The following is a 15,630-nucleotide window of genomic DNA, read 5'->3' as shown; positions in this document are numbered from 1 at the left end:
AAAGCCAAAAAGCCTAACATGACTAGCAAGCATCAAAAGAAACTTGTAAGTAATCCAAAGTTTTTAAGATTTCATTCTATGGAGAGTACATTCATATAAAGAGAAAACATAATCTCCCATTGCCACCATCAGTGATGCTCTGTCTGGCAAATACTTCTCTTTTCTTATATTAGCAAATTAGACTGCATTAGAGGAAAGAAGAAAATAGATCTGATGTCACTGAAAGAAGACCTAAAGACTTTTTTTTTTATCTTACTTACCATTCCCCTAGCCAACTCTGTGAGGTTGAGAGTGTGCTATTAAAAGCCATCTAGTCTTTGAATTTCTACGAAGTCTTATTCTCATGTTTTGGATAATGCATAGTGCCTATGATTATTTAATGTACTGCATGCTGTAGCATTAGCATGAACAGTTTCTACTTGATAAACAGATGAGTTTGCCGTTTACTATTTATCACATGCGGAGTTAATTCTTACTTTAGTTCTTTAATACCAACGTGATGTGGTATGGATCATATTACCCCATGCATTGCTAATATCTATTCTTTTATTGCATAATGTTTCCAATGACAATACAAGTAACGATATAAGTGATATTCATTACGGACCAACATCCACAATGTGCTTTTTACAATATATGAGGTTATTTCACGCATCAGTGAACAGTGTGTTCTTACAAGCACAGGGATGCATTCACTTTCTTAAGAGAGTTTTGTTTAATCCACTGTTGATATTGTAGTCATAAAAATGTGCTTCTGATATTAATGAAATGAGCATCGCACAAATCAACAATCAGAACCACTGATGCCTCCATTGGTTTATCATCCTCTATTATCTGTTTCCAAGAAAAAAACTGAAAAGCATTGTATTGTTTCAGAGAGAAAACAGAGGCAATTGAAAGGACATGCAGAAAAAACAACAGAGAAAAACAGAAGAAAAAGCAAAGAAACCCATATAAATTGAGGTGGCCTTAACAAAAACCTGCAACAAAAAACACATTTTCAGCTGTTATTCTCCCTCTAAACATGTCCAAAGTCATTTAAATTACTTCTTACTAAGTATGCTGCACCGTGAATTCAAGAGGCCATAAAAACAGTGACCTTAATAAATAAACATTTGTCCGCAACTAACCTTGTAACTCACGGTCACAAAATAACAACCTACATATTGTACACTATTCTGGCTTCTCTAACTTTCTTCTCTGCCTCTACCATGCTCTTTTCCTCTAACATAGCGTGCTGATCCAAAGACAACCGTCATTTCTTAAAGGGCAATTCCAAAAATGATTTTGCTTATTTCTTGCATCCCTTTACGTCACCTGGCGATCAGTTATGGCATAATTATAAAACATATTGCACAATTTTACATCTTTATTTTGTGGATTAGTGGGTGTTACGTTGTTTTGAATGACAAGGTGAGTGAAAAGAAATTAAGAAAAAACTCTTTTAGCATTTCTGAAACGTGTCCATATAAAACAGCGCCCAAAACCTCTTTTGTACATAAAGGTTTAAATCCTGCAATGTTGAGCCAGATACCACGACAAAACTCAATACAAATGTTGAATTATGTAGAAACAAATATCAATAGGATCAAAAGATTAAAAAATTGTGCATCTTATAGTATTTTTTTTTAATGATCAGTTTCTCCTCAGTTTTCTTCTCATCATCTTCCTCTCATCGCATCTATTTTCCCAGCCTGCATGCACTTTCTGTATAGTGCATTCCCTCCTTAACAAGACGCTGTTTGTTGATGCAATATCGACAACAGGAGGAACACATTAGCACTTGAGAGACAGCGGACCACTGGGGAAGTGTAAACAGTAACAACATGAGGCTCATCGATAAGGTGAATAGATTTGTATAGATGACCAAAAAAGACACACACACTCCAACCGGAGGGCTCGGAAGTCATTACAACCTACACCAGCCTATTGATCTGAAATGTGAGCGGGGTGGCTCAGTTGCCACACTGCACGACAGCCATGGACACACGTAGAGGGTGAAGCTGCTGCATTTGGTTGTTCATACCCCGCCGATCATAAATACATATATACCGTATATATATATATATATATATATAAATATACTCCCACTCCCCACTGCCCCCTCTCCGGTGCAACAAGTGACGTGTTTGGTCAAATAATATTCATCAGGACATGAGACGATGGGCTATGCCACCTCCCTCTATACGTGCAGTAGCCTTATCTGAATGATGATTCACATAGGCAGGGAGTTCGCTGGCCTGGAGACACTGTTAATGGGAAGACATGCAAAAGTACAGGGGTGTAGAGCAGTGTGTAAGGATGTGTGCGAGCGTCTATGTTTGTAGTCAGGAGGGGAGGGGTGCTCGGTATCTCAAACAATCACTAGCCTTAGCACACCAGCAGCTGACCTACTCAGTAGTGGATAATCCGAAAATCGTAAAAACTTTGTTAAGTGTGGGGTGAAAGAATATTTCTTTTGAACCCTGGATGGGTTAAGGTTATTTAATCATGTGTTACTGTTACATTTTGTCTAATTGCCTATGTTGGTATTATCAAGAAAGTTGAATCAAGTCTATAGAGAGTGCCAGTATGGGAACTATTGTTTTATTGTTTAAGTGATTGAAAATGCATTTTTCAACTATTATGCCTACTGTATATGTATTCTCAAGCTGAATCTCTGTTTAGAAATTAGTATTTTGACAACATTTCCATGTCCAGCTGTTGAAGCATTTTTATACCTCCCCCATGGTGATAGTAACTACCGATCACTGTTTTGTTGCCATGAATCTAGAAACAAAAGATCCAAATAGAGGGGAATAACCTTACAACAGTCCCTACATGTTACTGCAACTGTGCAGTTCATGTACATATGCTGTGATGATGCACACATGCAATTAAATCTAGTTAGATAATTTCATGAATGCACACTGGACAAATTAAATACAATTGTTTGTTTTTAATGAAAGGTTTTTGACCTTCTGCAGTTACTAGGTATTCACAATATAAACAATACACTTGCTCAAATATATCATAATATTCAGATGTTATATCAACACCTCTTCTGTCAGTGGTGCTGAAATCTGTTATTTTTTTATTTAACAAACACAAACAAAAATATGCACACTAACACGCAATGACAAACAGACAATAAATTTTTTTTAAAAGCCTTCAAAAACTCACTATGCAGCATACTCACAAAGGTTAAAGTGTGCCTGAGAGAAGACAATGTGACCTACTGATGGTGGACACATCAACATGACTAGCTATTTATGTGCATAATGTAGTAAAATCAGTCACATCTGACAAATACATCAACATCACAAACTATACCCTGAAAAATTATGATAATTTGAATCACTATCTCTGGCACAGCCTCAACAAAGGGTTTTAAAGTTTTGCAAGGGTATTATTTATTTCAAGGCTAGAGCAGAGGATTGAATTACATTTTACAGATAAGGGAAGTTGTTCCATCCCCTGTACATACAGCCTAAACTACTGCAGTCTTATTCAACAGCCCTCCAATAAACCCTACCTTCATGAAGACAGAATCCTTTTGGAGGCTGAAGTTTGTGGTGCTGTTGACTTGTATTCCATTATACGGTGCTTTCCCTAAGCTGTCTAATGTTTTGTCCACCCTCATTGAAATAACGGGGGTTGACAAAGCATTAGAAAAACCTTTCAGCACAATACAATTCAACAGCGCTACAAACAAAATAATTAAGTACATTTACTCAAGGACTGTACTTCAGAACATTTTGAGGCACTTTACACAAGTATTTCCATTTTATACTCCTCCACTGCATGTCAGAAAAATGAGCTCCACCTGAACCAACAACAGCAATGAAACGCAACTTAAATATTAATACATGAGTAATAATACCGCTCCAATAACATGATATACTAATACTCACAGGGGCTATTTATCTGCACATAGAGTACTTCATTGTGCAGGTAATATACTTTCATAGTAATACTAAAGTAATACTTCCATACTTTCACTTTACAATGTGTTTTGCATGCAGGACTTTTACTTGAAATGGAATATTTTTTTTACATTGGAATATTTCTACTTTTACTTATAGAAATAAAGGATCAGAATAGTTCCAACTTCCAACACACACTGCCACAAACCGCAGTACAGCCTACAAAATGACAATAAAACTGAATTAACACATCCTAAAACAGTTTCTACAAAAAGCGATGTATTGGATTTATCGCAGGACTGTTGTATCAAACTGAAATACGTTGGTGTATCTGATAACAAGAGTGGCATTCATTCAAAATTTACATATTGTCTCCTGTCAACCTTTCCTTATGCAACATTTTACTTCATGTAGAAAACTTCATGACACTCACAAAAACGACTTGACGTCCAGCCCTCTGTTGCGGATCTGCTCCACCATGTGATCCCAGCTGCCAGGATTTGACCTTGATCGGCCTGCACCGGTTCCTCTGTACCGGGAGGCTCCAGCCGGACTCCCCCGGACCCCGCGCGGGCCCCCACGGTGGCCCCCGCCGCCTGGGCCTGTATGCAGCTGGCCCAGGCTTTGTGAGGTGACCGGGGGGTCGTTGGGACCCGGAGGGGGCTGGTGAGTGAGGGGCTGTTGGAGGCTCTGCTGCCGGACCAGGGGCCGAGGACGCGCCACGGCTGAGGACGGGATGTGCTCCAGGGTGGAAGCAGACGAGAGGGAAGCATCCCCGAAACTGAACAGACACATGGGAGCGCCGAGGAAAGAGATGGATACCACAAGGAAGACATCGGAGTTAGAGATAACACGAGGGAAACAGGACAGGGCAGGTTGTTTTGAAAGGATTTAGAAAAGATGAAAGTATAAAAAATAATTGGTAACACATGATCATGTTGATATCAAAAGGAAGGCGCAGATGATAAAAATGGCAAAAACATATATAGATGCAGCACAGATCGAAATATGGGAACACAGAGTTTGCAGTGAATATCAAAGGGAGAGAGGATCAAGAGTGAGGAAACAACAAAGAAGATCAGTGAAAGGGGGAGAGAGGATGGAGAGAAAGAAGAACAGAGTTGTCAGAAAGCTTTAGGTTACTGTTAAACATCTGTATGAAAACAACTGTGCAAATTTTTGAGCTTATGCTGGATGACAGTGTATGAGTGCATGGATGGGCTGGCATGCATTGTGTAAACTTGAAATTCTTCTTCTCCAAAGTGGTGTCAAAACAGACCTCTGCCCAAGTGGAATTCAGTTCAAGCTGAAGTTAAAGTATCATTGCCACTTAACTTGAGCCTCCGTTCTGTATGTTACCTCTCTCCCTAATTAGCCATGACCTACTTCTACCTTCTTGCCTTGCTCCCTTTCACATCCATCTTTGTATAAGGTCCTATCTGCTCATGCTATGATTTCCCTTCCCACTCTTCCTTTTACCTTTGTGCTCCTGAGCTCAGCTGCTCTCCATCTCCTCTGTCCATTCATCTTTTCTACAGCCTCAGTCCTCACATCAATCTATCGCCACAGCACCTCCAATCCCTGTTCTTTTCTGTCTCTCTCTTTAATTACCGGGCTGCTACTCTAACAATCATGTAATAGTGCTTCACCCCTTATCCTCCCTTCAATCACTGCCCTGCCTGATAACTGTAAGCTTGTGCTAAACAGCCCCGTCTGAAGCTAATGCTGTGAGGGAGGATTTACTGCATGGGCTTGAGTTGCTTTAGCGGCACTCTTCAGTATTAACTTGGCTCTAACTCTGCTGGAGAGTCAAGAGACAAGCCCCCTGAGGAGCAGAGCAACGCTGGATCAAGTAAATACAAGACAGAGCTCATATACATGCGCTCATGCACACACACTTTCTCTCATACACACGCACACTTTCATATTGCACACCATTAGGTCTTTCCTGAGGATAGGCTTTGATGTGAATGTTTATTTACTTGTGCATAATAATTTAACTGAATAAATGTGAATTAATGTATAAAAGCCAATTTCTGTTGAGCAGAAGTGTTATAGAGTTTTGAAGTGGGAGGAGATATTATGGGCATTTAGGGTTCCAGAAGGAAAAGTCTGGTTTATTTTCTATACAGACAACGTTAGGCAATATTTAGTTGGATCACTTCCAAGGCTTGCATGAAAGTCCGATTTGAATCATCAGTACAAAAGATGAGCAACTGCATTCATTCTGGTTCTTTGATTTAAAAAAAAGTCAAAGGTACATGCAAGTGTACATAAAAACATAACTAGAGAAGTTAAGTGTGACTCATATGGTGCAAGAAATATCCAATAAAGGAGCTTTAAACTATGTACAGCAAGTGGAAGCTAGGACTACACTTGTTGTAATCTTCAGTTTAAACCAGTAACGTTTTTGGTTCCTTTTGGATGACAAGGCACGTTGTTTTTTTACCAAAAGTAACAACAAAGTGTTTTTCATTGTGTTTGTTTCAGCTCTGATTTGCGCCTCTGACTGGTTTCTTCTCCACAGCAACTGCAGTTGAGACTTATGTATTCTACTGTTTTGAGCCTTTTCCTCCAAATGATGAGTCGCTCCTCTGGTGAAATCACAACACTTGTCATGTGTCACAAGGACTGGTGGACTACAATTACTGTTGTAATTTGAACATCTGAGCATATAAACCAAACACTGCAGCTATGGTAGAGTCTGTAGATATGAAGAATAAATAAAAAGGTCCAGTAACACATGTGGAAAGCAATATATTGCACGTACCAATTTGTTTATAAATGACATGATAAATTACTACATCTGGCTGCCAGTCCGTGTGGTAATTAATGCTGCCAGTTTGTTCGGTGTCATAAATTTGGCCAAAAATTCCAAGGCTGTACAACACAGCCATAGTACACACATACACAAAGTGATTTCCTCGATTTGTTGTATCTACTTGTGCTTTCAGGTACTGTACGTCTTTATTGTCTTCAGTCTTCTGTATCTGCCTGTACAGCACCAGTCATTCATATTCCCTGAGCATGAGCGCTCTTCATCTGCTGTATCCTATTACTTAGACGGTTTATTTCTTCTTGCTTGAAAGTCAATTAGGATGACTATAAACCTTGAATGATTTTGTAATTAAGGAAAATTGAGGAGGGTGAAAAACAAGGAGAAAGAGTAGGAGCAAGAAAACCAACAACAGTGAAGAGTGAAGGGGAGAAGCAGAGAGGGGGAGAGTTAAATGCCCAAAAATAGAAGCCAATTCCAGGGAGAAATGGAAATACAGGTAGATCTGAAAGGAGGAGTAAAGGGGAGCAAAACAGAAGAGTGACATCATTATAAGGTTAACTTTAACATTTGTGAAAATCTGTCAAACATGCCCAATGATTAATTTTGGGCACACATTCAGCGTCGCTCTCTTGTTCCTAACCAATTTACTGTATGATAACAAGGACATACAATTTATAAATACAAAGTTGGTTATGAATGAGTTAATGAATGGGAGGGTGACTTTAACTGTGAACCCACCAGGTGCAACTACATGTTACATTTGTTTATTAATCTATCCAACTATTTGTAACTGTAACTGTTTAGGCAATACAGTACAAAAGGGTCTGATGATCTGCGCTGTGATTTACATATAGAGACCTTATATTTATTATTTTCATTAGTCTCTTCAACATGCTGGTATTTTACAAAAACATTGAGCTTTCGCCAACCAACCACTATTTGTATAGCATTTCTATACAAATACAGAACATTTATACAGTTGCTAATGGCATGTAGGCTCTGACCTTATCACTGTTTGTGAGCACATATGTTTACTGCTCAGCATAGCTGGAAGTGATGATAACAAACCCGTGGGTTCTTTTCCCATGATAAATGTTTGTCTTCAGCCACTTGTTTACTTCAGCCATTTTGCACTGGGAACGTGGTGTTACTGTGTGAAGTGAGTGCTTGGATCAGCTGCTTAGAGTTTTTGTGACAATAGCTGGGCTAAACCATATGAACTGAATGCAAACAATCACTCTGTATTACACAGAGTAAGTACACACAGTTTCTTTTAAGGGGACACAAGCTATAATGGTTTGGAGGCACTGGACTATGGAGTATGAACAGTATCCATTTCAAGGAATCATTTGGGTTAATTAGATGAAAGATCACTTCATGAAGCTTTAAACTACCTGCAATATAGTGAAATGTGTGTGGTTACCCACAATTCTTGCCAATACTTAATCTTGGTTTTTGCTTTGGTAATATCTCATCATGTTTATAGAGTTGTGAAGTGGGAGGAGTCACTGGTTTGGAAGTGTTTTTCCCCGTTCCATATTCATTTAAATTACATCGTCAATGTTACCTAAACGCACAACATGTTTATATGTACCCAGGCAAAGTTTTGCAGCGAGTAGTATGTTAGCGAGTTATATTTCCTTAGACAGGTATGTAACATGTTATATGTACAGTCCATTGAAGTCTATGTCAAGGTGAACATTATAACTCCCCCTGCAATATAACTGGCTTATAATGCAACACTTTATGGTGGCCTTGTTACCGAGCTACATCTTGCTGTTGGTTTATTCTTCTGAAGACGTAAGATTAGTAGAGGATGCTGATAACTGATAACTTTAGCTTTCTCAATAAAATTACTATTACCGAGCAACCAAATCTGTTAGCTTACATGTGGCCTAGGTGTATGAACGGAACTAAAACAAAGTTTTAGTACTTCGTTTCACTATCGTTATATTATTTTTTATCCATACATGCCAACCCTTGTGATTTTCACGGGAGACTAACGTTTTTCATTGCCCTCTCCCGGTTTCTTCCCGGGTTCACAATGCTCCTGATTTTGGAGGTCTGAAGGTTGGCAAATATGGGTTTATGTCATGGCCACCAGCTTTGATTTTAACTGATGCTGATGATTCAACCCAAATATATCTGCCCCTCAAAAGAGGTGATAACAACTCCCTTGTACCTCTACTAGAGTGTAAAAGATATTAAGGCCTGGATGGCTTCTAACTTTTTAAATCTAAATGAAGATAAACTGAGGTCATTGTGTTTGGACCCATTCGGGCCAGTGATATCCTTCCTGTTGACCTGGGCTACCTGCAACAATATGCGAAACCCATAGTGACAAATCTGGGTGTCAAAATAGACAGTGGTTTTAAACTTGACAGATAAAAATATAAAACAGATAAATAATGTTGTTAAATTCAGTTTTTATCACTTGAGGCTTATATCTAAATTCAACCCTGTTTTATCTCGTAAGCACTATGAGCATGTGATTCATGCTTTTATCTCAATTCGTCTGGACTACTGTAATGCACTTTACATTGGCATTAACCAAACCTCTCTCTCACACTTAAAAATACAAAACTCGGCTGCTCATGTTTTAAACTGAACTCGCAAGCATGAACACATTACACCAGTCCCGGCCTCGCTACACTGGCTCCTGGTCCATTTTAGAATACATTTTAAGATCCTATTGTTTGTTTTCAAATCACTGAATGGGTTGGCACCTTGCTACATCTCAGACCTCTTACAAGTCTACACCCTCTCACAGTCACTCCAAAAACCAGGTTAAAAACCAGGGGCGACCGCGCTTTTTCAGCAGCAGCCCCTAAACTGTGGAATGAGCTACCTACACAGGTCAAATTGCCCCGAACCTCGAAAGTTTTAAATCCAGTCTTAAAACTCACTTGTATTCCCTGGCTTTTAACCCAGCATGAGAACTGTGTGGTCTTATGTTGTTATTATGTGTTCTGTGCTTTATATGTGTTTTTATTTTTATTGTCCAGCACTTTGTAAACCATGTTTTTTAAAATGTGCTATATAAATAAAATGGATTGAATTGGATTAGAAGACAGAAAGTCTATGTGATTGCCTTTTGCAACTTCATTGTACCAACCGAATTTCAAAAACAACTCACCTTCTCAGCTGTTTGCAGGTTGCTACACAGTGAATTTGGGTTAAAATTAAGCTGTACTGAGCTTTGTTAAAGGAAAGGATTTCATTTGTATCACTGGCCTAATAAAACTGCCCTCCTGCTGTTTATTCAACAACCCACTCTGAATTTAAAAAGCTCCTACTTCAAGTGAGCACACCATGTTTGAAGATTTTCAGCATCTGTTTTGTTTAAAGGTCTCAAAACTGTCACAGCCTTCAGTAAATTGGAGCCTGCAGTGGAACAGCATGACTGTGTGGATTCACTTTGTCTGAGGCAGTCCTGACATAGGCTGGTGGAAGGTTGGCAGCTGATATAAAAATGGTACTTGTTTAAGACTGACGGAGCTCTCTGTAGTTAAGAGACTTCAACCAGAAGTTACTGATGCATCACAGGTACAAAGCAGCTAGCTTCGCTTCCAGGCCTGCCTTACAGTATCTTCGTCTGCATGGTGTCAAAAATACCTTCAGTTGATGTCCATTTTTGAGTGTTCATGCAACAATGCCATTCACAATGTTTTTACAAACTCACACTCTTCCTTGATATTCAGACCATGCTGTTGCAGTGCCCACTGTAGCCCCACATGTGTGCCCCCTTTCACCATGCACCACTCACTTGCTAAACCGCAGGCCTCCGGCATGCATGTGGCTCTGGATCGTCTGCCAGCGCCCGGCCTTGCTGCCCCCCGTCACCATGCTCCGAACGCTGTCACTGCGACTGGGCCCCGCCCCAGTCCCAGAGCAAGCACCACCCCCACTGTCACTGGCCCCCGGCGAGGGTCCAGCACCGCCCTGCCCACCCTTATCCACAGCCCCACTGGGAGGAACAGTGGGGTGGATGGGGGACAAATAAACACGAACAGACAGAAAGAAAGGACCAGGAGAGGATACAAAGAAGAGAGAGAGAGACGGACAGACGAGAGACAGACGTACAGAGCCGGAGAGCAAAAGAATTATCAGTAAAGTTAATCAAATCGGTGAGTGAGACACTTTGTGAGCTTTCAATCCAGCTACAAGCGTCCAGTATACAACACAAACCTGGAGCAGCTGCCACTGGTCAGGCAGACAGTCAGGGAAAAAAAGCAGTGAAGAGGTCTGAGCTGAGATTTATTGTGTAACCCAGTAAGTACATTGGAGAACACAGTTGTTGTTTTTTCTGTGGTCACTTGACTGAGATAAAAACATATCTTCCAAATTACAACAGTCCTGTTCAAAACTGCACAGAATTGATAGCCAACTGATTACTTTACTATTACAATTCACAATTCACTTAAAATACTAGCAAAGTAAAGAGTTTGAATATATTACTTATGGAGACCTATTTCTTATTGCAGCTACTCGGGCAACTAAAACCAGTTTTTCCAAACATTTGAGGTGAGAAATAGGCCACAGAATTTCATGAGTATGGAGATGCAGCAGGTCTACTCCATTTCACTCCACACAGGGGACAGCAATGACCAATCTGCTGGCTCTGTGAATTGGCTATAATAGCTGAGTAATGAGGCAGATGCATCATCTTCAGATTTTTAAAACTGCAGACGAACAGAACACTAATGTCTTTGTAGTCTCACAGCAACTCACCTGCAGCTAAGGATGAAAACAAAAGCTCTTCTTCTAATGAGTTTGTGCAAAACGTTTCCATAGTAAAATCACATAACTCATTTCTCATCATGCCACCTAACCCACCCCAGCTGACCACGACTCAGACGTCACAGAGACGAGTACAGACAGAACGTTGACCTTTCACTGAGTGAGGACAAACCACACAACACACAGCTGCACACAAAGTGTACAACAACATTTAGACATTAAGTGTAGGCTGAAGGTTAAATGCATGATTTCTCACAGAACAATGAGATATGTTCTGGCTTAATAAAATTGTATTTTATTACATTTCATTTTATTTATCAAATTATATTCTCTGTCAGTTTTAATTACTCTATAAACTGTGTTTTTAAATGTTGTCATTTCATTTATTCACCTTATGTAAAGCACATTGAACTGCCTTTGAGTTTGAAAGGTGATAAACAAACAAACTTGCCTTGTCTGCCTAAAAGCATCATCATTTCGACGGTAAGGAGTAAGAAATAGTAAATACTCACTGATCTGCTATCACAAATGCCACTATCATCAGCCTATTAAATCCCACTCAAATCTAAATTATTATCTCAAGAACATAATGCAATGCCATCCCAACAATCGCTGCTGATTTTAACAATAGTTTCAACATCACTGCACTGATACAGAGTAATTGATAATTCAAGAGTCAAGTGAGTTGTAATTAGAGAGGATAAGAATGAACAGGTTCACTTAATGCCTCAGTGACGTGTGTGATGCATCTAAATGATGGATTGGAGCTTGATATGCAACAGATGTTTTACCATCCAAACACTTAATTGCTGTATTGTACACGACGGAGGCTGTGTCACTATTTTTGGAAAAGGGCTCAGTAGACCAGACTCAGGAGGGCTATCAGGCAGCCATAAAGCACTTACAGTACTATGAGTGATAGTGGGAGTAGTGACAACAAATGAGCAGAAAACACAGAGCAAGTGGAGGAAGAGGTGAGAGGAGTAAAAACACATAACGACTTCACACACGCAAAAAAACAACACAACAGTGAAAAAAGTAGAACAGAAACCACCCCATTAAAAGAACACTTGAACATTTTGGGAAATACGGTTATTCGTTTTCTGGCAGAGAATTAAAAGAGAAAGTCAATACCACTCTTATATTTGTCTGTTAAATATGAATATGATAAGAACAGAGAGTTAGCTTAGCTGTGCTTAGCTTGGCACAAAGATTGGAAACATAAGGAAACAGCTAATCGAAATTAATACTGTTGACTAATAACTCACTTTTATCTTGTTTGTTTAATTGTGTCAGAAATAAGTGTAGAAACAACAATTCGCCATTTTTCCAGGGTTGGAATGGTTATGTGCTGGACTACTTCTTAGTCAGAGAGGCGCAGTGAGTTTCTGAAGTCTATGCTAGTTGCTCCCGGGCTGGCAACAACAGCAAATTGTCATTTTTGTTTTTTGTATGGATTAAACAAACCAGGTATAACATGTCACTGAGCTTCAGAAGTGCTGGTGGGCTGATTTTGTTACCTTTGGACAGAGGCAGACTATCTGTTTCCCAGTCTCCAATCTTTATACTAAGCTATGCTAAGCAAACTGTCTCTTGGCCGTAGCCTGGTATTTAACCAAAGTCGTTATAGGCAAGTCCCGTCACTGGGCAGCCACCTTGGTAAAGCCAAGACTAACAAGACCAGGCCCCTATCTAAGTGAATGGGGAGAGAGCCATAATTGCACTTTCACTGGTCACCAGGACATGAAAACTGCATGTATAGAATCACCAGTAAAATCGGATTAAAGACGCTGAAAATGTTTGATAATTTTGCCCCAAAATAAGGTTTAAAAAGCATTTTTCCCCCGGTTATACTTCTACTACACCTGCGTGGTAATAGTGACGCATGCGTGGTAGGCCCTTACGACAGTGGAAACACACGATTGGCTTAATATCTTTCCCGATTTGGCACATTCTTTATGTGGTGTGTCTCCTCTTAAAACCTCTCTGATTTAACTACACGGAGTGAGAAACAGAGAGTGGTGGTGTCATCTAAGCAAATAAGCATACTTCCCGAAATGTCAAACTTTTCCTTTAAACCGACCCATTCAAAGGTTTAAATAAACAAAATATATAAAAATCAACAACAGTCAACCCTCTGTGGAAACCCTAATGGCTTAGGTAAGTATACGTTTATGTCAAGTCTGCTACAGTATCCTGAGGAGCAGATTTGAATGAGAATGAGTGAATGAGTTGGGGGAAAAGGTTCAGGTGAAACAGTGAGTTCTGCTCCCTGATGGGCTGTCCGTCTCCATGGTAACACTCTATGGGCTGCAGGTGAGAGGTAAAGAGGGTCTGATGAGGCTAGCAGGGCTGTAGGGAATGGGGCTATCAAACATTTCACTTGTACACCCGGACACCGTGCGAAAGCAAAATAAAATGCTACTTCCCAGATTTCTTGTTCTATGTTGTGACTGTAACAACTAGATAGAACCCAACAGGAAAGTCTCCAACATACATTTGATTCTCTCTGGAAACTTCTATGTCATCAATGTGTTTGATTTAAAGCTTGCTTTCTGTTTTCAGATGGGATTCATCCAGTAATTTTGTATGGCTGCTGGCAGACAGAAACACTGTCTTTCTGACTAAGAAGCGATCGTTTGGAAAATGGTTGTAATTTCTGTCAATGTTAGGGCCGTCCTCAGACTCACAGTAATATTGAGAGATGGTGCTGCACATCTCTATCAGGTGCTGCATGGCCAGCAGTGCATACTAAACACCACCTCACTGTGGACATGCCTAAAAGCAAAAACATGAGGATTACCAGGGATGAGAGGAGACTTCTGTTTAAAGATGTGGCCAGACAGCGTTACAAAATGAGGATTTCTGTCCCCCTTTGGGCTATTAAATATGACCATATCACTGCTTAGAGTGATATATTGATCAACCATTGCCTTTGTGCCTTTTTTGTGGTATTTGTCAGGTACTTATTCACGCAAATAGCCAAACATTAGACTTTGTTAAAATGACCAATTTAGTGTGCAAAACAAATCTTTGCTGTGCTTATAATTTCCAATTTTTATTATGTTAACTACTCATACAGCTTTGTGGGAGTTTTCCAAGGTGCACACAAGCCCCTGTTCATTACAGCCCTGCCCAGATAGAGGGGTCCCTTACCAGCCATGACTGAGACTCACTTGGGCGTGAGGCGAGGGTCTCCGTAGGGAGCATAGGGAGACATGTTTAAGAGGAACTCCTTGGGCGGGTAGGAGCTCCACCTCTGTTGCACGTTGCTGCTGTCATTGTTATTCCAAAAGTCTCTGTCTAGATCACTGTGGCCAGAGAAAGAGATAGAGAGAGAAAGAGGTAAGAGCAGCACACAATCAAAGACAGTTATAAAGAAGAATAACACGACAGATGAGACAAGAGCAAAGTGAGAATAGTATCAAAAATCTAAAGGTCAGGGAGAGTGTTATAAATAGGGAAAAATTATAATGTCAGCACCTATAAATGCCCCGTTATTTAAACGCATATACTGAATACATTTGTCCATAAAATATAAGGTGAGTGCAACATTACATTGACGGTTCTTCAGGATACAAGTTTAAGATAAGTCTGTTGTAATGTGCATGTCCAAAAAACCTGATAGCATGAAATGCTGGTGCATGATAAAACACCCAGAATGGAGAAACAAGGAGTGACCTGCACCCTTTATCACTCTGTCAGAGATGAGGAAACAAATAAAACACAGGAGGCAGAAAAGTCTGTATGAAACAAAAGGAACATGCTATTGTAAAAAACACACATTGGATGTGAATTGAGAGAATACAATTTGGGAAGCAGCAAGTTAAATAGTGACACATGAGTAATATAAATCACAAATCATTAGCTGCTCACTACTCAGCAATTCCGATCTTTGATAAAGATAATAACAACAATAAACAACATGAAGTTTCTCAATAGAAATATTACAGTCCAAAATATAACTATAACTATGCAAAAAAGCAGTCATTTTGTGTGGACTCTCATTTTGAGGTAAAGCTTATTAATCTGTAACCCACACATTGATTTATACAAACAGAATATACAAGTAACTTTCTTTCACTGTGTCCCATATAACACTGTCTTGAGGGCATCATTTCATGGTGGACAATTCAGACCAAGATTAGCTTTCCAATCAGAAATGGCTGTTAAAATGCGATACTATCACCACCTCACAGATCATTT

The 15,630-nt window shown here is 39.7% G+C and overlaps 1 protein-coding gene across 2 annotated transcripts in view; it reads right to left on the bottom strand.

The window, feature by feature from the left end:
• Nucleotides 1-15,630, bottom strand: part of syt7b (synaptotagmin VIIb) — a 180,459-nt gene that overhangs the window by 28,134 nt on the left and 136,695 nt on the right. Inside the window, exons 4-5 of one of the 2 annotated variants that reach the window (XM_038701019.1) lie at nucleotides 14,601-14,735; nucleotides 4,339-4,686 (exon numbers count right to left, since the gene is read on the bottom strand). In XM_038701019.1, the coding sequence (XP_038556947.1) occupies nucleotides 4,339-4,686; nucleotides 14,601-14,735 (483 nt within the window). Of the gene's footprint in view, nucleotides 1-4,338; nucleotides 4,687-10,450; nucleotides 10,605-14,600; nucleotides 14,736-15,630 lie in introns of those variants that run through there. The other variant, XM_038701021.1, reaches the window with a different exon arrangement.

This window comes from Micropterus salmoides, unplaced genomic scaffold, assembly GCF_014851395.1.
Source record: "Micropterus salmoides isolate LMB-PRFRI ecotype aquatic unplaced genomic scaffold, ASM1485139v1 Ms_hic_scaffold_6, whole genome shotgun sequence".
In the NCBI taxonomy this organism is placed as follows: domain Eukaryota; kingdom Metazoa; phylum Chordata; class Actinopteri; order Centrarchiformes; family Centrarchidae; genus Micropterus; species Micropterus salmoides.
This window is presented reverse-complemented; position numbering and strand designations above follow the sequence as displayed.